This window comes from Ursus arctos, unplaced genomic scaffold, assembly GCF_023065955.2.
Source record: "Ursus arctos isolate Adak ecotype North America unplaced genomic scaffold, UrsArc2.0 scaffold_1, whole genome shotgun sequence".
In the NCBI taxonomy this organism is placed as follows: domain Eukaryota; kingdom Metazoa; phylum Chordata; class Mammalia; order Carnivora; family Ursidae; genus Ursus; species Ursus arctos.
Window position 1 is genome coordinate 50732745 of NW_026622763.1, and position 25224 is coordinate 50757968.

A 25224-nucleotide genomic window follows, 5' to 3' on the forward strand; every position below is an offset into this window, starting at 1 on the left:
CTGGAATAACACACAACGAGCTGAATGAATGAAAATAACGGCCTACTTAGATCATCATGTCCACACAAAAACAACAAAAACTTTTCAAGAATAAAGATGGAGGAAAGACTTAGCAGACAAGCAGTAATATAGAATTCCACATCAGATAGTTCCAAACAGAGAAAACATTAAAGGGCATTCTTTAGGCAAACGGAAAATCAACTCAAGCTTAAAAAAAAAAAAGAAGTAACTATATATACAAATACAAATGCAGAATTACTATACAAAATACTAATACTATCTTACAGGTGGTTAAAATACATATAAAACCAAACTATGCAGGGGCACCTGGGTGGCTCAGTTGGTTAAACATCTGCCTTCAACTCAGGTCATGATCCCAGGGTCTTGGGAACCCTGCACCCTCAGGCTCCCAACTCTGGGCTCAGCGGGGAGTCTGCTTCTGCTTCTGCCTCTCCCTCTGCCCCTCCCCGACCTGTGCCCACTCTCTCCCTCTCTAAATAAATAAATACAATCTTGAGAAGAAAACAAAAAAAAAAGAACCAAACTATGCAGTAATAGTACTGTATAATTCAGGAAAGGGAACTGTACAGTTAACAGTTTCTAAAGTTGATGCATTGACCAGGAAAAGGAAAAAAATACTTACATTACGTTTTAATAAGTCAAAGAGGCATAATTTAATTTCTGGGATACCCACTAAAAAATTTAGGATATAACCCAAAATAGGATATAACCATTAAGCCACCTGTGGGGAATTATTTGAAATAAAAAATAGTAACAGTCCAAAACAAGGCATAAAAAGAGATTTAAAAAAAATTCATACAAACAGTAAATAGAACTAGAAACATCAATTTAAACCCAAATACACCAGTAAGTATATTAAATATAAATTTACTCAATGTTCCAATTAAAACAAACATGGTCAAACTAGTTATTTTTTAAAGAACATATGCTATTTTTAAGAGGCAGCTAAAATATAATAAAAGTTGTTAAGTAGAAGCCTGGAAAAAGATATACTGTGCAAGCATTTAGCAACTGAAAGCTAGTGCTATCTGTCTTAACACTAGATAAAGTACACTATAAGGCAAAACGCATTACAAAAGATAAAGAGAAACATTTCATGATGATAAAAGAGTTGATTTACCAGGGATATACAAAAATCCTTAATTTGTAAGCACCTACAACAAAAAATATATAAATACATAATACAAAAAAATGACAGTATACAGAGACAAATCTACAATCACTTTGTGACTTTTTTTTAAGATTTATTTGAGAAAGAGAGAGAGAGTGTGTGAGTGCATGGGGGGGGGGGGGCAAGCAGCCTCCCTGCTGAGCAGGGACGCAGGGCTCCATCCCAGGACCTCGAGGTCATGAGCTGAGTTGAAGTCAGATGCCCACCTGACTGAGCCACCAAGGTGCCCCTGGGACATTTTAAACCTTTAAACCTGCTCTAAGAGCAAACAAGCAAAAAAAGTAATGATTATTTTAAGAAACAAACTTGATATAACTAATATATATACTGAATCACATCTAACCACCACAGTCAAAATTTGGGAGGGCCTATACAAGGAATATACCAAGCAAGACCATACGTTGGGTCATCAAGCAAGTTTCATATTTTAAAGAACTGAAATCTTACAAATTTAGTTCTTACTACACTGGAGCTAGGTTAGAAATCAGTAAAAGCCTTTTAATGTACACAATACTTATACAAAATATGTGCTAATCAACTTTATATTATTGGTAAGGTTTCCAGCCAACAGTAGGTTATTAGTAATTAAATTTCTGGGGAGCCAGAAGTTACATGCAGATTTTCAACTGCGTGGGGGTTGGCACCCCTAACCCCCACATAGTTCAAGGGTCAACTGTACTTCTTAATAATCCATGGAGCAAGAGAAATCATGGAAACCGTAGAGTATTTCGAGCTGAATGAAATCCATACACACACACATATCAAAACCTGGGGGAGTGAACACTTTAAAAATGGTTAATTGTATGTTATGATAATTTCACCTCAATCTGGGGGGAAGGCAAAAAAAATCAAGAGAAAGAAAGCCAAACCCATGCTTAGGTAACTTTATAACCTCAAACGCATTCGGGGAGGGGGTGGGGAGGAGTGGGGAAGAGGGCTAAAATCCAAGAACTAAGCATTTGTCACAAAAGTCTAGAAAAAGAACAAATTAAACCCAAAGAAAGTCAAAGAAGGAAACAATAAAAATCAGAACAAAAACTGATCAAATAGAAAACAAACATAAAAGACAAAGAATGAACGCTAAAAGCTGGTTCCATGAAAAAACTAATGAACTGGTTAAGAAAGATCAAGAAAAAAAAGAGACAAGACACAGATAGTGACCACCTGGAATGAAAAGAGGGGGGCGCCTGGGTGGCGCAGTCGTTAAGCGTCTGCCTTCGGCTCAGGGCGTGATCCCAGCGTTCTGGGATCGAGCCCCACATCAGGCTCCTCCGCTAGGAGCCTGCTTCTTCCTCTCCCACTCCCCCTGCTTGTGTTCCCTCTCTCTCTGGCTGTCTCTGTTAAATAAATAAATAAAATCTTTAAAAAAAAAAAAAAATGAAAAGAGGACATCACTATAAATCCTAAGCACAGAAAGATCACAGGGAACATTATTTACAATTTTATGCACACACACTGGAAATTTTAGATAAAATGTAGGAATTACTAGAAAATACAATTTAACAAAACTGATAGAAAAACTGAAACTCTAAAGAGTACTTTGACATTACAGAAATTGAAGTCATTATTCAAAATTTCTCCACAGAGAAAACTCCAGGCCTAGAAAGTTTCCTCAGCGACTTCTACCAAATACTTAAAGAAGCTATATAACACCATTCTTACATAAATTCTTAAGATAGTGGTAATAGAAAAAGCACTTCCCAACTCATTTTTATGAACCAGTGTTACCTTGATATAAAACCTGACAAGGACATTATGAGAAAGGAAAGTTACAGACCTAGCTCACTCATGTATGTGGGTGCAAAAATACTAAATGAAAAACCAGCAAAGTAATTCATATAAAAAAAAACAACTATAGTTGACAATAAAATTGGGTTTAGTACAGGAATATAAGGTTGGTGTAATAATTAAGGAGGAATAAAATAATTCACCACATTAAAAAAAATGCTGAAAAGTTAAAATTATCCAAATAAATGCAGAAGAAGCATTTGATAAAACTTAATACTAATGATTTAAACAAACAAAAATGAACTAGTAACCAGTAATAGAAACTTCCTTCAGCTGAGAAAGGATATCGACAATGTCTATATGCTAAACTGTAAAATACTGATTCTTCCCCTACTTCCAAAATAGGAGCAACACAAGGATTTCCACTATAACCAATCTATTCAACACTGTACTGGCAGTTATAATCACTGCAATAAAGCGAGAAAAGCAAGAAGGATTGGTAAAGATGAAATGAATTTATCACTCATAAGCCATGTTTATAGGAAGTCAATCTAGTTGAAATATATTATCAGAATTAAAAGCAAAATTGCTGGTTACCAAGGCAATATGCAAAAATTAACTGAATTTCTACATATCAGCAATAAATAGGAAATAAAAGTTAAAGAGACACTATTTACGGTAATATCAAAAAATAAAACACCAAGTGTAACAATTATGCAAGATCATCACAGAGCAAACTATAAAATAATACTGAAATGATGAATATACACAATCTACATGGATTGGAACACTCATTATTGTAAAGATATGATCAACAGATTCAGTGCAATTGCAAACCCTCAAAAGATGTTTTAGTTTTCTTTCATTTGTAAAACGTACCCAAAAATAGCCAAGGCAATTTTGAAGAAAATCAGTAAAATGTGTATTAATTTTCTATCACTGTTCTAACAAGTTACCACAAATGTAGCAGCTTGAAAACACACATGTATTATCTCCATTTTCTGTGGATCAGAAATCCCAGCACAGCATGGCTCAAGCGGTTCTCTGCTTAGAATCTCACAAGGATGAAATCAAGGTATCAGGCTGTGTTTCTGTCTAGACACTCTAGAAGAGAATCTGTTTCCAGGTTCATTTAGGATGCTGGCAAAATTCAGTTCCAAGCAATTGTAGGACAAAGGTCCCCATTTTTTTCCTGTCTGTCAAGTGAAACTTAGTCTCAGCTTCTAGAGGTCACTTACATTCCCTGGCTCACGGTCCCCTTTTAAAGGCAGCAACAGCAGGCCAAGTCCTTTTCACGTTTCTGAGCCAAATCCCTCTGACCTCTTCTGCCCCACCTGTCTTCTGCCTTTTTTGTATTTAAGGGGCTTATGTGGCTCAACTAGGCCCACCCAAATAATCCAAGGCAATCTCATCATTTTAATGTTTGTTGCTTGTAACTTTAATTACATCTACAAAATTCCTTCAAAGCACTACATTGATTAAGCATTCAATTGAATACTCGGGAGGAAAGAAATATTGGGAGAACATCTTCAGAATTCCACCTACCAAAAGGCAGGAAAGTTTGTTTTCCCAGATATCCAGCTAATTACATTTACTAGGTATCAAGGTGATAATTAAGATGGTATGGTACTGGCACAAGAATAGACAAATGATAGAGAATGTACAGCCTAGAAACAGACCTGTTTCTGGGTAGAGACGCTTGTTTCACAAAAAAAAAGTAGCACTGCCAAACAGTGGGAAAGAACAGTTCTTTTCAGTAAATGGTGCTGAGATATCAGGACAGCCACATGGAAATGACATTACTACCTCACACCACACAGAAAAAAAATCAACTTCAGGAGGATTATAGATCTAAGTACGAAAAGCATAATAACAACAAAGTTTCTGGAAGACAACATAGTCGAATAGGATGACTTCAGGAATAAGTGGCATGAGGAGCCAGTGGACCATCTGAAACACAACCATTTAACTGGTGAAACTTTTTTTTCTTTACTTTTTTTTTAATTTGAGAGAAGAGATCAAGAGAGTGTGTGTGCACGCACTCACACCAGGGGATGGGGGGAGTGGTAAAGGGCAAAGGGAGAAGCAGCCTTCCCGCTAAGCAGGGAGCCTGACGTGGAAGCTCGATCCCAAGACCCCTGGAATCATGACCTGAGCTGAAGGCAGACACTTAACCGACTGAACCACCCAGGCACCCCAACTTTTTTTTTTTTTTTTAAAGAACTGCCAACCATTTAATGTTTTTGGAGATCGTCCTAAGGGCATACAGCAAAAGGAGAAACATTTACTCAAGAAATTATACTAAACTGAGGTGAGAAGAGCAAGCATCTGTGACATCTGAGCCACAAATCACTCCCATTCACACCCCACAACTCCATGTGACAGAAGTTCTATGCCAGATGGGTGCTCCAGGAGCTCCCCCATCCCGGTCCAAGAGGATAATTTCACCCGAGGAGAAGGATGCTGGCATCTCTCACCACCACCCCTCCAGCTCCATGTCGCATTGCAGAAACTCTATGTCAGGCAGGCAAGGATGAGAAACTATGGAGTCCCTCCTCCCAACCAACTCCCACTTACGAGGCAGAAGGCTCTACTCTAGGTACAGTAGTCCAAAAATACTAGATCACAATTGCTCACTTACAAGCAAAACTTCTTTACCAGGAGGGGCAAGCTGAGAAAAGGGACTACCATCCTCACGCAGTGCCCTACTCCTACAGCTGGGTGTCACTTCAACAGAAGTTATCTCCTTTTGGGGCTCCTGGGTGGCTCAGTCAGTTAAGCATCCCAATCTTGATTTCCCGACCCCTGATTTTGGCATGACCTCAGGGCTGTGAGATAGGGTATAGGCTCCAAGCCCAGCATGGAATTTCTCTCTCTCCCCACCTCTCCCTAATGCCCTGCCCCACTCCCCCTCTATCAAAACAAGGGGGAAAAAAGTTAATCTCCTTTCTCTGTCTCTAACTCCACTGAAGCAAAGCAGAGGTTCTTCCCAGAGGGGGAAAAAAACAGGCCATAAGTGAATGGACTTTATCTGGCCGACTGTGGGGAAGTTCATTCCTAAGGGCATTTTCCAAAAGTATGGAGATCTTGGGAGGTCAACAACTAAAAGAACTGTGTAGTTCCATGATAGAAGTAGCAACAAGCAAAGCTACAGACTATGTAGAAGTTTAACTACTAAGAATGAGGCAAACAGAAAGGCAGTTACCTCTCAGAGAAAGCACAAGTCTCAAAAACTGGCAATCCTTAGCTTCTGCAAAACCTGACTTCATGCAGCAATCAGACTGTGGAGCAATTCATGCCCCTGGATGTTGATGAAAACAACAAAGCAATCAGCTAGCAGTTACTGGAGGCTAACAGCTAGGTGTGATAGCAATAGAAACAGACCAGCCAAAAGCTTACTGGGAAAATCAGGGAAAGAGACAAAATGAATGGGGCCAAAACCACAGGCATCTCTGGTGGTCAAGGAGACTATGCACATGCCTTTGAGAGGGCCCAGATGTTGGATTCAGCAGACAGAGTTCAAAGCAGCTATTAAAACATATGTTCGAAGAACTAAAGGAAATCGTGTTTAAATAATTAAAGGAAGGTTATTATGACAATGTCTCATCAAACAGAGAATGTCAATGAAAAGAGAGAAATTATACAAAATAATTAAATGAAAATACGGGAGTTCAAACGTACAATAACTAAAATGAAAAACCCACTAGAGGGGCTGAACAGCAGACTGGAGCTGGCAGAAGAATCAAAATCAGTTCTTCTGGCTACACCATAGAGTAATTTGAATCTACATGACAGAACATGAGTGCCAGCAAAGACGGCATAATTGCGTATTTCTTCTTAATTAATTAATTTAAAAAGTAACTGCACATACAACATGCATATAATTGTATCATTGGGCCTAAAACGCTTAGAAATGTAACATCTGACAATAATAGCACAGGGGAGGCAGGCAGAGACAAACTTTATTGAGTAAGAAAATGATACCAGATAGTAAATCAAATCTACAGAAAGAAATGAAGAGAACCGAAATGATAAGTTAGTACAAAAACTATAAATATATTTATGTTTTCCTTTCTTATCTCAGTTTCTTTAAAAGACACAGAATTATATAAAATAATAATTATAATAATGTATTTTTTGGTTTGTAACATAGCAATGTGATTTAAAGAAAAGGGAAGGATGGAGTAGAGCTAAGTAAAGTTTCAACATATCACTGGAGTTAAGTTATTAATCTGAAGTAGATTCTGGCAAGTTGTGTAATGTACACCCTCAAGCAATCACTAAGAAAATAACTCAAAAAATACTTTAAGAATCATTAAGGGAACTAAAATGTTACACTAGAAAATAGTCAATGCAAAAGAATGCAATAAAGGAGTCACAGAAAACAAAGAGAGACTTACAGAAAACAAAAAGAGACTTACAGAAAACAAAAGGCAAAATGGCAGACATCAATCCAACCGTATCAATATCATTAAATGTGAGTGGATTGAACAGTAAAATCAAGAGACAAACACTGTAAGACTGGATTTAAAAAGAACAAGATCTGACTAATGCTGTCACGCTTTAGAGTCAAAGACACAAATAGGCTGAAAAGTAAATGAATGGAAACAGACACCACACAAATAGCAACCATAACAGAACTGTAGTGTATATACTAGTATCAGACAGCCTCTAAAATGTTTTTAGAGGTGAAGAGGAACATTTTCTAACAATTAAAGGGTCAATCTATCCATAAGATACAAAAATTATAAACACATATGCACCATTTAACAGAGCCTCAAAACACATGAAGCAAAACTGACACACTCAGAGAAATAGACAACCATGCAACAGTTGGAAGACTTCAATTCTCCATTTTCAATAACAAATAGAATTAGACAGAAATTAACAAGAAAACAGAAAGTTTAAACACTATAAACCAACAAAACCTAACAGACATGTAGAGGTACTCCATCCGACGAGAACACACATTCTCCTAAAGCACCCATGAACATTCTCAAGGACGAACATACGGTAGGCCATAAAACAAGTATCAACAAATCGAAAAGGACTGAAAACAGACAAAGTATGTTCTCCAAGCACAACTGAATTAAATTAGAAATCAGTTACAGAATGAAATCTGGGAAATCCACAAATATGTGGACATTAACATACTCCTAAATCAGAAATAGGTCAAAAGAAGAAATCAAAAGGAAAATTAGAAAACATCTGAGATCAATGAAAACAAAAATACATCAAAATTTGATGAACTGACTGCTGATTGAGTGCTTAGAGGGAAATTTACAGCTGTAACGCCTACATTAAAAGAGAAAATACAGGAAAACATTTTTATGAACTTGACATACTTCTTAAATACCATAAAGAGAAGAGAAAAACAGGCCACAGAAAGGGGGTGCATATTAAAAAATAAAGAGTACTTATCCAAAATACAAAAAGAATTACTTCAAATATATTACTGTTTTTTGTAAGACAAACACCACAAAGGAAAACTGACCAAAAGATTTTAACACTTCACATACATTATTCAAAAGCCAATAAACTTGTGAAAAAAAATGGTTAACAACTTCACTCATCAGAGAAATGAAAATTAAAACCATAAATACCACCTCACAGCCATCAGACCAGCAAAATACTAACAATTCCAATAGTTGGTGATGATGTGGAGCAATGGGAACTCTTATAAAGTGCTCATGGGAATAAAAATTGTTACAACCACTCCGGAAAACCAGCAGTATCTACTGAAGGTAAATTCATACACATAAGCCAGTAAATTTACTGCTAGGTATATACTCAACAAATACTAAGAGTACATGCAGAGACTGGTATAAATGCATTCATACAGCATTAGTAGTAGTCAATAAGTGGAAACAAGATAACATCTATCAATAGATTTTATTAACTGTGGTATATACATACAAAGTAACAGGGCAATGAAAATCAACTACAGTTACAGAAATTTACATGGATGAATATCAAAAACATTATGTGGAGCAAAAGTAGCAAGAAATAAAATATATACTATGTGAGTCAATTTAAATACTATTCAAAAATTGGCAGTACTAAGAATAGTGATTTCTTTGGGGAGAAGAGAGAAGGTAGTGACTGATGGGAGAAGGGAGAGGGCTTCTGAAGTGCTGTCAATGTTCTCTTTCTTGACTGGTAGTTACACAGATTATGGTTTATAATAATTCACTGAGCAAAAATTTATTTGTGTGCATTTTCTATATGTTTTACACTTCAATAATGAAAAATAAAGCAATACATACAATTAAAAATTAAAATCAACTGCATGGGGCACCTGGGTGGCTCAGTCAGTTAAGCATCTGACTCTTTGTTTCAGTTCGGGCCATGATCTCAGGGTCCTAAAATTGAGCCATGAGTGGAGTTCCCAGCTCAGCAGGGATCTGCTTGAGATTCTCCCTCTCCACTCCACCCCATCCCCACCCCCAGCACACAGGCTCCCTCTCTAATAAATAAATAAATCTTTAAAAAATTTTTTAAAAATGGCATCACAGTAAAATTACAGTACTTGAAATTTAGAGGCTAATAATTTTTAAAGACATGTACTTAAAAATATCACAAGGAAAAACTCGTGTTGAATTTAATGAAAAGTATAAAACTTTATACAATGAAAAATTTACAAATACATAAAAAGAAAAAAAAAGATGGAGAAAATGGTTCCATCAAATATAACAAGGACATCACTACCATATATATTCTAATGCCTAAGACACAGACTTCAAGAAAAATTAGCAATGATCTTTTGTACTAATATTAAGTTCAATCTTACTAGCAATCAAGACATACCAACTGAAACAAGAAGATACTATTTAATAGATAAATCGAAGGAAAAGTGTATAATTCCTCTAGGGAGCACTTTGTTTATACCTCTATGATAGAAATACAATTTCCTCCCTTCCTGTTTTCCTTTTTAGAGAACTTTCCTTCACAGTGGAAAGGGTTGCTCTAGGATCCACAAGAGAATCCTACCACTGTGGTTCCTGAATTTCCAGTTTCTTTTTCAGTCCCCTTGAGGCCTAACTGGGTTCTAAGATATACCCAGCCCTATATCCTTCTAACAATAAATCTGTTTTGCTTAAGTTTTCTTTCTAGCAACCAAATGACCAATGTATACTTGATATACTACATGCTACAACTATATTACAGTTCTTCTGTTTACATCAGAACTTGAGAACTGGTAACTCAGAGATTGTTTTACCAGACCCACAAGGTGTTTTTCAAAAGTATGAATTAATATTATGAATTACAGTCTTTCTCTCCAGACTGTGACCAAGCTCCTAGGAGGTAGGGACTATATCTCATGTATCTTTGCTTTCCCAGTGCTAGGCTCTAGATCCAAAAACACTTGCTGAATGAATAAACTATGCCAATAAGGTTCTATAAAACTCTAGCTCTGACAATTGATTTATATCTGAGAAGCAATAACAGACTCTAAAATCCTAGTTATACCATTGGGAAAAGAATCACAATATAAAATATAAAAATACGTAACACATAAAAATATGTCTCCTTTTGCCCAATAAACCAAATCCTTCAAATGTATACCAAAGAAGCAATTTAAAGGAAGAAAAAATATTATATGCATAACAAATGCCATAATATTATACAGTGAAAAGAAATGAGATCACAATTATGATTAAGTTTTGGTATACATACCAACTAAATAAGTTAGTATACATTCATTTAAAATATAATTATAAAACCTGTAAAATGAGAACCTATACATATGAGGGATGACTCTCTAATATGAGCTTGTTTTTTTACCCCTTTATTCTCCAAAGAAAAAATTCACCAATGCATGAACACACACAAACAACAATAACAGCAGCAGCAAGTAACTTAACCAAGGTCACACAGCTCAGAAGTGACAGAAAAAGGATATAAATCCAGGTCCATCTATAGTAAACCCACAATCCTAACCCTTATAAATTACACTACCTACACACCCATTAATAAACACGCATTATTAAGCACCTAGAGCACATAAAGCAATCTCCTTGGTACAAATAAGAACACACAAAAACACAATAAATGCCGCTTTTACAATTTTCAATGCAGTGCTTTAAAGTATATTTCTGCATATCAAAAGCAATATGAAAAGCAAGATAAAGCCTAAACACTGCTAATCCTAATCTAGTGCTTGATGCTTGCTTAAATGTTGTCAGCATGTCTCAAATTTGATCAATTCTCAATCCGCAAAGAAGTACAAGAACTAAAATAATGAAAGTAGCAATTTTAAACATCCTCTGACATCTGCCTCTGTCAGACACAACTCTACTAAATTCAACAGCCCAGGGAGACAATCCATGAGAATCAAGTGTACTCCAGCCATAAGAGACCTTTATCCAGATAACACTTCTTTATTCTTACCATTTAAACAAAGAAAAAATTTAAATTTGAAAACATCATTTTATCTACATATAATAGTAATATTTAACATATAATGACTGGTTAATATGCCACAAATTTCTCATTTAACTCTCACAACCTTGTGAAGTAGTTACTACTACTAACCCACTGGACAACCAAGAAAATCCACAGGTGAGGGGTGCCTGGGTGGCCCAGTCGGTTAGCCTCCAACTCTCAAGTTTCATCTCAGGTCATGATCTCAGGGTGATGAGATCGAGCCGCGAGTCCTGCTTCATGCTGGGTGTGGAGCCTGCTTAAGGTTCTCTCTCTCCCTCTCCCTCACCCCCCCTCAAATAAATAAATAAATAAATAAAATTTAAAAAATAATGGAACCACCATATTAAAGAAAAGAAAGAAAGGAAAATCTTCAGGTGAGGCAATAAGAGGTTAGTAAACATAGTAAGTGACAAAATCCAAATGGAAGCCAGGCCTAACAAATGCATGCCTGTAACTATTACTTACGCTACACGAACTTTCTAAATCATAATGCTTTTAGCATATGGTATCAATATCCAAAAACTAAGTATAATGTTGTCAACTAGGTCAAAAAAGTAGGACACTAGGAAGAAAGAGAAGGAAGGGCCAAGAGCTTGCAGGATGCATTTAATAAACTACGTTAGATACATGTTCAGGGTCAGGTTTGCAACCTTTCAGTTAAGTGCAAAACCCTACATTAATAATATTGAAGTCCAGTATTTCCTAGGACGAGGTGAACCCTACCTGGTTCAAAAATACATGCCCACTTCCTGTATTTTTGCTACATGAGCTGAGTACAATTCGTCAAATAGTAATTTGGTAACATTCATCAGAAGTCCTAAAACTGTCATACTTTTTGCCCTGACAATTTCATTGAGAATGGTCTTTTAAAAATAAAAAAAAGCTTTTACTCAAAGATATTCATTATATCATTATCTACAATAGCCAAAAAATTAAATTTAAGTTCAAAAGAAATAAAAAGAAATAACCTAAATAACTACCTGTAACAGTTGTATTTGTTCACCATAATCCCTTTCTCAGGAAAACTGTCACTCAACTAATCTGTGTGATCTTAAGGAGATTGTCAATCATGATTTTCTGTGAGTTCCCCATCTCACCCGAACCACAACCATAGTGGCTAGCGACCTTGCAGTACTTCATCTCCCAGGTCCCAGGAATCGGTTAAGAAATTGACAATTATAATACATCGGCATCAACCCAGAACTGACATGGAGACATCAGGAAAGAGAGGTTGTCTTTCCATTGTGGTTGCTATGCTAAAAGCTATGTGTGTCTGGAAGCTCCAAAAAGAAGAGTCTAGAAGAACCCAGAAATGGAAGAAGAGGCTCAATGACATTATTTGAGATCTTGGATCAAAACTATTTTCAAATCCATTCCATCCTCCTCCACACATACAATTCCCAGTTATGTAAACTAATAAATTCCTTTTTTACCTTATCAAAGCATGTGTTAAGTTTTTATCACAGGTAAGCAAGAGAACTATGACTAACACACTACCTAAAGAACGTTTGAGTAAATTATAGTACATCTATTCAACAGAATACTGTTGGCAAAACAGTGTAACTGTTAAGAGCATGCCCTTAGGAGCCTGGCTCTGCTACATACTCTTTCTGTGTTCTTCAGTAAGTTACTTAACCTCTCTGGGCCTCAGTTTCCTCATCTATAAAATAGGGGCATAATGGTACTTATATGATTGTTAAAAGTAAATGAGTTATTATTTACCAAGTGCCTAGAACAGGGCCTACCATTAACAAGTATCTGTAAAAATAAATGAGACATATAAGTAAAAAAAAAAAAAAGTAACAAAGTTGACTAAACCATATAATTACAACGGTATTTTTAAAAACTTGTGCCCAGAAAAAGGAAAAACTGTATTTTTAAAGAAGCAAACACACTATTTACCAAAAGGGAAAAAAAAAAAAAAGGAACATGCCTCAGATCTCATGAGAAACAGGATGAATCTGACTGGCTTCAAACAAATCCCCATGACCTTCCCCAGTGGCAGTATATTTATCATCAGATAGGAAGCACATACCTAGCGTCAAGTGTGGAATCATGAAATCACACAATGTATCACATTTAACAATACCAGCAGATACTATTAACAATAACACTTAAAAATTTATATCTAGAAAAAGTCTGTCATTATCTCCAGCTAAATTAGTTTCCAAGGAAGGCACACATTTATGAGTATAACCAATTCTTAATAATCCATACAAATGAAGAGGAACAAATATTACAAGTCATCCCCAAAAGTCACTCATATTTGGCTTTGTAATGCATCTTTGTAGAATACAAGCATTTTTGCTTATACCATAAATATGGGTATAACCTGTCTTCTTGATATTCCCAACATTTCAGCCCTAATAATGCAGCCACATAAGAAGATTTAAGTTTCATAACCTACTCTCTGGACCAGCTCTTTGTATCTTTCCACACCATGCTTTGAATTCCCATTAACCTATTCAAATTCTGTCTCTCATTAGATTTACTAAATAATACATGTTACCAAGAGATTTGTTTTGTATGCAATAAAGTAATTAAAACTAAATGTTTTAAAAATATTTCTTATAGATGTGCCATACTGAGCTTCAAGCCTCTTTTTCCCTGCCCATGTCGAATACTAATAACAAAGATCTGCCACTAAAGCACCTCAATTTTGTTCAGAGCCTTATGCATGAGGTTATAAAGCCTCCACAGTAAGTAATAACTCCTGTACTGACAGTGGAAAATTCTTTTTTCAAATTCTAACATTTATTTGTTATGGCTGTGGTGGGCTTATGAGGCCAAAAGAGGAAGATAAATGGCATTCCAATTTAGATTATTAAACATAAAAATAAGATTTTTCATTAGTGTACCTCTACATTTCCCATGAAAGAACTAGACAATCTGAAAAAATGAAATGTAAGATTTGCACAGCTGGTACAGCTTTCTAAATTGGGTTGTTTGATTTTGGGCTTATTGTGTGTGCTGTTTTTTAATCTTATCTTCATACATGTATAAAACTTACAAAAAAATTAATAAAAGTTTCCGGATAAACTGAATGAGCCTAAAAGACTGACTAGTAAATTAAAATTTATAAGGAAAAATAACTTAGAAATTAACCAAAACCAAATGTCTCTATCTCAGGCAATATATCCTTGTGGTTAAAACGCAGACTTTGTTCAAATCTAAGCCCTAACATTCACTACTGCATCATGGGCAAGTTTCTTCACTTCTCTGTTTCCTCATCTATAAAATGAGAATAAAAATTGTATATACCTCACAGAGTTATAAGAATGAAATGAATATATATATATGCAAACAATAAATTGTAGCTATTATTGTTGCTGCTACCCATATCACTCTCTAAAATATAACTTGCCTAAGAATTACTAACATAAGAATCTCCCAGGGTCTGAAAATATGCTCACATTAAGATATATAACCACTCCGTTTTTAAGCAAACTTCAGTCCTTCCACAAAACTTATTGTTGGGTGCCAACTCTACAGAGGACATCCTAGTATTGCTGAGAATACAGAAATGAACAAAACACAGTCTCTGAATTCAAGACTTTTCCATTAGTAGGCAACATAAATAAAACTATTATAAAAGGTAGCATGATGGAGGTGCTATGAAATTATGACAATCCTGTAAAACACTAAGAAACAGAGCACCTAAGGGGGGCGGGGGGCAGGCAACACTCCAGAAACCTAGTTACTTCATTTCAGAGTACCACTGCCATTTATGTAATTAACATAGTTTTTAATATTTGCATAACAATGTTTTAGAATGTAGATCATTAAAAAAAATCAAGATCATTCAGCACACTACTTACCACGCTCATAAATAAACTTGAAAAATTTTTTCATAATAATGAAGGCTAACCTCTCTTAACAAACCCAGATATAACCTTGAAAAGGTCACATTGCTGCTTCAGGAAACATTTTCTTCACCAATAAATAAAAGCTCCCAAATTTTCCTCCAGTAAGTTATATTAGGTCTAATGTAAAAAGAATAATATTTTTGAGCTGGTAAAGACCTTTGAGAGCCCTGAATTCAAAACCCCTATTTTACAGGTGAAAAGAAGCCACAACATATTAAAAAAAAAAAAGCACTAAGAGTCAGAAAACTGAATTTTGGTCCCAAGTCTCTCATAGGAAAAGCCAGGGAAAATTATCTAAGTTTCCTCATCTGTAAAATGAGAGGCTTGGACTCAATTGCTTCCAAGTTCCCTTTCAGCTCTACAATTCTCATTTTATGAAACTGAAGCAGAGATAAGCAACTTGCCCAAGGTTACACAGCTAGTTAATGGCAAGGCAGGGACTACACCTGGATTCCAATTATGATCAATATACTTTCTGATCTGTACCATACTACTTCTCCTACTTCATAACACTATTCTTTTAAATTATTCTAAGATTTTTGGAAATTATTAACAAGCATGAAGAATTTTATGAAACGAAATGACTTATTCCTATGGCTCTTCTACAGAAAATGAGCTCTAAATCCAAATGTAACAAGTACATGAAGTCTCAAGCTGTGTGTCACTATACTTAAGTTGACCTCAACAAAGTTATGGGAATTTATGCTTAAATTCCCTAAAATCTAACCTTTCAATCTCAACTCACAGAAGAGATTATGTTCCTTATAAAATTAAAATATGAATTGTTCTGGATAATGGTAAATGTTACATACATAATTCTCTGAATAAGATGAGAATTAAAATTCTTCATTTTAGTTTACGTCCTGGTTATACCTAATACGCATTTTTAAATTCAAAAGTAATCAACTTAGACACTTTCCCTTCATGTATTCTCTTTTTCAGACTCTCTAGCTTTAAAACCATTAGAACAGATTAAGCATAGTCCTTCTGAAATCGCATAAACAATCACAAATAAAAGACTATACATGGTGATAGTTTCTCTTTCAAAACTGAAAATCAGCCCCCGCAGGATTCTAAAATTCTGTGCCCAAATATATTACAAACTCTACTAAACTGTATCACAAGCAGCATCTGATTCCCTTAAATGCCTTCAAAGCTTATTATATTTCACAGGGAATTTAGCAAGATTTCAGGAAGACTGACAGTGTTGATTCCAGAAAATACTAAGAGGAAAAGCACAATAGAAACGCAAAATAAAGTCAACATTAGTTTCACACTACTGACTGAATAGAATATTCAAAATCATTCATACATACTTAAGTATAGTTTAACTACAGTATTCAGCTATTTTCAAAAAACCCATAGAATGTTTACATTTTTAAATTGGATGGGACCCGAAGTCACTTAATCCAAAAGCATCCAAAATAAGAATCAATCTCTGCCCCACCCAAATATGTCCCTGTAGACTGCTTTAAATTCTTATCGCCATATACTTTTTTTTTATTATTTAAATTTTGTTAGTTAACATATAGTGCAATGTTGGTTTCTGGAATCGCTAAAGACTTAAAAGTATTTAGTAAAGAGCAGTTTTTTCTACTGCTGGGAAAGTCTAGCTGCTATTCACTTCTTACATTCTGGTCAACAAAGTATACTGAATTCCATCTATGCCTTTCTAACTTTCACCTGCTGGTCTACATTCTAAAACAAGCAGAATGGATCTACTCTCTCTGCTATTTATGTTTTTGAAACACCTAAGACAGCTGTCATGCTTTTCACCCTTTCAGTCTTAGGCTATAAATGTATGGTCCACAGATTTCTTGTGGGTCTTGGAGACAATTCTGAAATACATTGTACTCCCACATTGCAAGTAACATTTTTTAAAAACCTGCCACTTGTCAAATTTTGGTGTAATATCAAAGAATACATACAATTTCTAAAAGGACTACTAAAAAAATACATCAAATTTTCTAACTACATTTCTGTGGATTCTCTTCACAATACATCAATCAAAATAAATCACAACAGACTGAGAGCAGACGCAAACTCCAGCTGTCTTCTAATAAGCCAGAAATTAAAGTGATACAAAAATATGAAACAATGCTACCAGTCTCACTAAAGTTTTTGTTTTAGAATTTTTATTCATTTAAAAATCTGTCAACAAGTAATCAGTTTATTATTTTTAGATAAGTTAATAACTTTGAAATTATTTCTAAAACAGGAAATATCAATAGACGTAACCCACATAAACAAAATCTCTGTAGAGTCTTCAGTAATTTTTAAGAAAGGGTTCCTGAGACCAAAAAACGTGTTTCCCAGGGGCAGATTTCCAGACAGCTAACTGGGATTCTCTCCTGTCTCTCTCCTCTAACACGTAAAAGTGCCTCTATAAAGGAGGCATCTACCACAGATCTATTTGTAAGCTAAAATCCATAAAACCCAGTCCTCCTCCAGCTAGTGACTTCAAGAAACTAAAAGGCCATCTGGTACACCTTTACTTTTAACAACTCCCTACAGGTATTACTCAATTATCCAGAGTCAAATACTTCAATTCTTCTAAAGGATGCAGTCTGTAAACATGAAAACAGAGCAACAGTTTAATTACACTGTGATAGTATCTTTTTAACCAAACTACTTTCACTATTTATATAAAAGTAAAGCAAATTGGGGCGCCTGGGTAGCACAGTCGTTAAGCGTCTGCCTTCGGCTCAGGGCGTGATCCCGGCGTTCCAGGATCGAGTCCCACATCAGGCTCCTCGGCTGGGAGCCTGCTTCTTCCTCTCCCACTCCCCTGCTGTGTTCCCTCTCTCGCTGGCTGTCTCTCATAAATAAATAAAATCTTTAACAAAAAAAAAAAAAAAAGTAAAGCAAATTATTCACATCTGGTAAGATGGAAAAGAAAAGAAAATGCAAGTCTTCTGTATAATCATTTCATTCTTAGCAATAACTAATTCAAAAGTACCCATGTACTGATAGGCCAAAAAAAACCCCATCTGCTCATCTAGCCAATATGACACTGGGTTCCTAGGTCTTAGTAAAGCAAAACTGACCTCTATTTGGAAATTTACTTAACTTCTTAACTTCCTATTTCCTTAATCACAGGATTATTAGAAGATAAAATGGGATAGAGATCACAGGTTTAAAAGATCTAACATGAAATCTAGAGCTACACTGCTGAGCACCTCTCAGGGAACTTGATTAACAAAGGAAAAGCTTTGGGACTCAGGAAAAGAAGCTGTCTACACTGTATCATACAAATTCCTAAATCTTTTAACATTTAAAGGTGTATTTTATTTGTAATCAAGTTAAACTATATTAAGATGAGAACGACAATAGGAAGCGAAAGGAAGAAAGCCAAAATATGCAGCATTGAAAATAATCAGATTATAATATTAGATTTTTGGTCTCAAATACATCAAAACTTCAAATAATAAATTCTGAATTGATGATATAATAGCCCTTTTTCAAATTTAAGTTTGCTTAAAAGCAGTTTATCACGTAACTTTAAAATACATGTACAACACATATGTATCTTTTAAGTTTAAATTTTTCTTATATATTACATTAAATTGGTTCGATTTTTCAGAAAGTTTGTTCTCACCTTGATACACATATTCAAGTTCCACTAATATTAACTATTCTTACTAACAGTCACCGTTAAGTCCAAAGCTCGCTCAGCTTACATCAATTTATGTAATATGTATAGTGTGTACACCTGCAAAAGATGCTGAACACTTGTTAAAATGAAAACTGGGATCTCACTCAATAGAAAATGTCTCCATCATTATGTCTAGGGTTTCATATATGCAATTCCTGTTAGCATTAATGGTATCTGAGACTATATCTTTACGATAAATATATATATAACTCTAAAGAAGATTAACGCAGTTTTAACTTACATACTGGTTGGTCAAAAAGAAATATACCACTGTGGCCATTAGAGGTACTCGGTGAAAGGTAATGATCACAAAAGCATGTCTTATTTCATTAAAAAAGCTTCACTAATTTACTTTACATAAAAGCCTACTATAATCCAAACTTCTAGAAAGAATTCTATTTGGAAGTTCAAGCTAAATTATTTCAACCCCTCAGAATTTCCAAACATCAGGAAAAGTGCAGAATAGTACAGAAGTTTTTTTTAACTACAGCTCAAGTAACCTCAGAAACTCACAATCTAGATTCTGCAGCCCCCAAATTACTAACACTGATAATTGATGTTACAGATGAACAATTCAACACTATGTCCTCAGTATCCAGTACAGCCCCTGGCTCACAGAAATGGCTCAATAAATATCTGAGAAATGAAAGAATGAAAAAAAAGTAAAGCCTTTAAAAAAGACAGGCTTTCCCAAGACCATCATTTACTATCTATCACTCATTACACTATCACTGGTAACACTATCATTAAGCATCTTAATGAAACTACAAAAATAGAAACATGCTAAAACCACCAACTGCTCTATGTACAAAATAGATTTTGAAACATTCATTTACAAATTTTCAAGTGCAAAAAGAAAAATAGCCAGATGCACTAAATTTGAATTAGTCAATAAATAAACTTTTATCTGCTAATAATCAGAACTCAGTGTTGGGGGTAAGATGGAAAAGGGGAAAAATGTCTGTCAATGCATTCAGCATGTTTAATGGATGCCATAAATCAAACCTTTCCACGAATTTTCTGGAGCAAATTCATGCCAATCTTTGAGCCTATTGTCACTTTCACACATGCTCACAGGAACAAAATGACAAAGAATGCTATGCCTGAACCACTAGATTCAGGGCACAAAACACTTGATTAACAATTGTCAAGGCTGGGTAGTAAATATTGACAGATATTTTCAAAATAAATTAACCCCACTATTTCCTACATAAATCAAAGCTCCTGGTTTCTTTGAAGGATTCACCAGACTCTTGGACTTCCATTTTTTGAAAATGTGGCTACAGTCTCCTTGTGTGACACAACTGGGAGTGAACAAACCCATTTACCAATTGTTGATGAATACCGCTAAACGTTTTCCCAGACAAAAGAGCGTTAAACGCGATTCCATGCACATTTATTCTTCCTTCATAAATGCGTGTTCTCCCAAATTTCATTTTATGTCGTATACTTAAAGTTAAATACAGCAAGTTGAAATTTTAGTCAAAAAGCACTCCTGTGTCTTACTAGCTGTGTAACTGCTACATCTGGTGGCAGCACACTTGCATGCAAGAACCAGAAAACTTAGAAAACAATTGTAACCGATCTGGTGCGTGTTTGCATTAACCTTTACGCCGATATTTCCCACAAACCCACGACCCTGTCAGAGAACAGTAGCCTACTTGCAGAAAAGAGAGAACGCACAAACACGCAGAAGGTGATGGCGAAGGAGAGAAAGTTGCGGCCATCTGGAGGGGGTGGTTTTAAAAGCCTGCCCACGAGTCAGTCTGTCGTTTAAACTGCTCTAAGGGGCCAGGCAGGGGATCAAAGTAGGCTTTGATAATTTAAGCGACTCTCCCCAAAGGGCAGGGACCCTGCTAGCGAGGGCATCCTCCAGGTCCCAGGCTGCAAAGCTCGCAGAGCGGGGACCGCCTTTATGGGAGGAGTGCGCGAGAGAAGGGGAGGGGGCTCAAGGATGAATGCTTCAACGAGAGGGAAAACCCACCAGAGACCGGAGGCCAGGAGGTTAAGAGTACTGAGTGTACTAGCAAATGGAGCAGAAAGGGGCTGGCGTCCGGGGGGAGGCTTCCCAACCTCGCAGTACTGGCTCTTAGGAACCCCATACGAGTCTGCGCGCCTCGCCCCGTCCCCTCCAGCGCGCACCCCCTCGTCCGTCTCCGCCGCCACCCGCGAACCACCACCCACAGCCAGCGCACTACCTCCCCGAAGCCGGGTGGCCTCGCGTCCACCTCGCCACCATCCCCCACCCTGGGGTCGGGGGAAGAGACCCGGGGGGGCGCGGGGGCTGCGGCGCGGGAGAGGAGGCCCGCGAGCGGGCGCGGGCGCGACGGCGCTTACCTTCCCTGGGCCTCCCGGATGGCGGCGTGTGATTCAGCAGGGACCTGGCCGCCGCCGCCGAGCCCGGGGTTGGAGACGTGGAGAGCTGGGACCAAGATGGCGGCCCCTCCAAACTTCCACTGCTACTTTGGACACTCATCAAGCTACTTTCTGGGAACCCGACTCCCCCCCTGCGACGGCAGCGGCGGCAACGGCACCGGCACCCGCCTCCGTCATGGCGGGGGCCGCGCTGAGGGCGAGCGAGGGAGCGAGGGCAGGGAGGGGAGAGTCAAGGGGATGGGGGAGGAAACCGAGAAGGGGGGAGGTAGGGAGGGAAGAGGTGAGGGGAGGAGAGGGGACGGGGAGGAGGAAAAGGGGGAGAAGCGAGGGAGCAGGCAGGCGCGCCGGGGAAGAGGCGGAGGGAAGGAGCGCGGCGGCGGAGGCGTCGAGGGGGCGCCCGCCGGAGTGCAGGCGGAGCGCGGGCTGCGCCGGCCGAGGAGACTTCCGCGAGCGGAACCTGCCGGCACCTCTGCAGTGCGTCGGCCCCCGGCGTCGCCTGGGTGGCGGCGGCGGCGGGCGGTGGGTGGCGGCTGAGGCGGCGGGGTAACCTCTGCATCAGTTACAGGCGGCGGCGGCGTCACGCGCCGCCTGTGCAAACACTATCGCGAGGCTCCTGCGCCTCCGGTAGCGGCGGCGGCGGCGGCCGCGGGAGCAGGCATGGGGGAGGGACCTGCCAGGGGTTGGGGGGGGAGTGGAGAGGGAGCCAGCGAGGGAGGGAGGAGACGCGGGCGCCCCTGGCGCACCCGTGGATCGCAGCGCGGCGCGGCAGCCCGGGGCTGGCCGACTCGCGTGCGCGGGGGCGACCTCGCCGCACCGGCCGGAGGGAGGCGCACCCCGCACGCGCCCCCACCGCGTAGCTTGGGCTCCGGCTCCTGCTCCGATGCCACCTGACTCCCCCCCACCCCTCCCGCGGAAGCGCGCCTGGCTCCCGACGCACACCCAGCCTGGGGAGAAATGCTGCTGCTCTTGCTGGGTTGTCGTTCTCGGGAGTTCGATGTGATCATTTCTCAAAATGGAACTGAAAAGTTAAGAGTTGCGTCTTTCTTGCCCCTCTGTACTGTGCAAAAAAACCTGCGTGCGTCTCCCCGTCTGCAGAATGGGAGTGATTACCGAATAAAAGAGCTAAGAAACTAAGTTGGGAGCGAGGGTGGGTGAAAATAAAACTTAATGAATGTTTTCTAAAGAGTAAGAATCTTTACCGGTGTTGTGCACGCTGATGGAATAGCAGTTTTTTAAAAAAAAAAAAAAACAGTAAATGGACCATCTAAATTGAAAATTTTGATTAATTCCCATATTTAGGGAAACTCTCCCATGTTCATCTTGTGGAAGAGGGGATGGTTTCTAGAAAGTTCCAGTTTGTTTCCATGCCTCTGCTGAGTCCCAGCTAGAAAATCCCAAAGCAAATTACAGCATTTGTTAAAATTTATAGATACAGTGTAGCTTTCTACACACCTACACACCCACACACGGAAAACACACCAGGGATTGGGCATCTTGTTCATAAAAGAGCAGTCTAATAGTTCAGGAAAAATACAACAAGGTTATTGCTCTCTAAAAAACCAAATTGAAAAGAACACTAAACAGATTATGATATAGAGCAACTGCATAGACAGGAGGAAATGGTATGATTACCAGGGGAACAAAAATGTCATTTCTATTTTTTATTTTTATGACTTTGCATTTCTCACAGTAATGTTGTGTGCAGATAAACTATCATACTAGAATAGAACCTTGGTTGTCAGTTATCTCCAGAAGTAATTTTAGGTTTCATATGCTTCAGATTCTTCAGTGAGTTTTTAGTCATGTTCTGCTTTTCAAACTTAAGAGGCAGATCTCACAAATTAAACAACTTTTGTGAAGCATAACTGACATACAATAAACACATATTTAAAGCGTACAATGTAAGTTTTGATGTATATACAACCTGAAACCAACTCTACAATCAAGCTAATGAATATATTCATCAGTATCCACAAAGTTTCCTCTACCCTGTTGATGTTCCTCTTGCACTCTGACCCCATCCCCAAGTAACCACACATTTGCTTTCTGTCACTTAGTTTGCATTTTCCAGAATTTTAGGTAAATGTAATCGTACAGTCTGTACTTGTGTAGCTTCTTTTTCTCAAGATAATTGAGTTTCATCTACATTGTTGCACTTCATAGTTTTTTTTTTTTTTTTATTGCCCAGTATTCCGTTGTATGAATATACCCCTCTTTGTTGATCCATGCACCTGTTGGTGAACGTTTGCACTGTTTCCACATTCAGGCTATTAAGAATAATGCTACTGTGAACTTCCCCCTCCTGTAGAAGTGTTTGTGTGGACATATGCTTTCTTTTCTCTTGGATACATACCTAGGACCTTACTATTCAACTTTTATACCAAAGTACATACACTGTAAGGGGAAGCAAAAGTTTCTATAGAGGACATGTAGATAAATGTATGATCTTTCTGTATTTTAAGAGTAAGCTTAGCTGATTGTTGTGAAATGAGCATAGGGCAGAGGAAGTCAAGACACCTGGGTATTAGTCTCAGCAGGTAACAGTCCCTCTTGATTCAATTTCCTCACCTGTGAAAAAGAGGTTAGCATCTCTAGGTGATCTCTAAAGTGCCTACTAATGCCTAGACTTCATACAGAGCTTAGCTCCTCTCCTGTAGTAAACAAAACCCAACCAAAGAGATTTGATGGTAGATTTATCTTCCAACCTTCTCCACAGCTTCAGGTTATCTTTATACCAACCCAGGTTACATCTTTGGCAGAACTGCTCCTTTTATTTTAAATGGTAAATAGAGGATCACAGCATAAACATAGTTCAATTTAGATATTGTTATGAGTGCTGCCTAGGAAGGACAATTAAATGATTGGTTCCTGCTTTCTTGTGGTTTATGTTAAAGATCATCAACACTAACTCACTTGTAAAGAGGCTACTGCCAGCACTAGGGAGCTAATTAAACTGTGGCTTAGCCTGAAAATGGAATACTATGCCATCATTTAAAATCAGGTTTTCAAAGAATACGAAAGAGATCATAGAATTTTCACACTGTAGTAAGTGAAAAGGTACGTATGATCAATTTGTGTATAAGCATACATAACAAATGACTACAAGGATGTACCCCAAACAGTTAATAATAGCCAGCCTTGGGTTGTGAGATTAGATAATTATTCTTTCCTCCTTTATGATTTTCCAAACTTGGTACGATGGATCATTTTTAAGTAATTAAAACTAAAATTATACAAACACGTAATTTTATGAAATGATTATGATAAATGACAACTCCAAGGGTGAGTAGAAGCTCCTACTACATCTTGCACATTGGCTACTATGTAGGCATTCAAAAATTGCTTGATAGAGATAGATGGGATGGCTAGAGTGATAACTTGCACAATAGGACAAGATACGGAATAGTCAGAAAGTCCAGATTCAGACAGCAAGGAATACCTGCCACTCTGGGAAGGAGAAATTGAAAGAAAAGCAAAGAAAGATCATTGAAAGGGGGGTTTTGGCAAGGTTCTTTGGGAAAATATTCCCAGAGGGAAAGCCAGCATGAGAACACAGGAGTGAACTGAGCAAGTAAAAGGAGAATGCAGTAAACCTGCCCAGAAAGAATCTGGATGAGCTGGGGGAAATGTTCTCTCTGTGAACTGAGTGCTCGATGAGGACAGACTCAAGCCCTTACTACCCTGCTTGGCACAGACCAAGGGCTCTGTCAGTGTTTGTGGAAGGAAGGAAGGAAGGAAGGAAGGAAGGAAGGAAGGAAGGAAGGAAGGGAGGGAGGGAGGGAGGGAGGGAGGGAGGGAGGAGGGGAGGGGAGGGAGGGAGGGAGGAGGAAGGAAGGAAGGAATGATGAAGATCAGTAAACTGGGATACAGGTGAGGGAGTAATGCAGGAAAAAAGGTCTTCAGGGGTCTCCTGATAGGTCATATACAAAGGGAATATCTGAGCCCTAATCTATACACTGATCATAATTTACAACTATGTT

General features: G+C 38.0%; 1 protein-coding gene across 1 annotated transcript in view; it reads right to left on the reverse strand.

Moving 5' to 3' along the window:
* The window catches only part of TLK1 (tousled like kinase 1), a 137940-nt gene extending 115807 nt beyond the window's left edge, over positions 1-22133 (reverse strand). Inside the window, exon 1 of the mRNA XM_026492580.4 lies at positions 21206-22133. Coding sequence (XP_026348365.1) covers positions 21206-21344 — 139 coding nt within the window. The 5' untranslated portion in view covers positions 21345-22133. The remainder of the gene's footprint in view (positions 1-21205) is intronic.
* Between the last annotated feature and the right edge of the window lie 3091 nt (positions 22134-25224).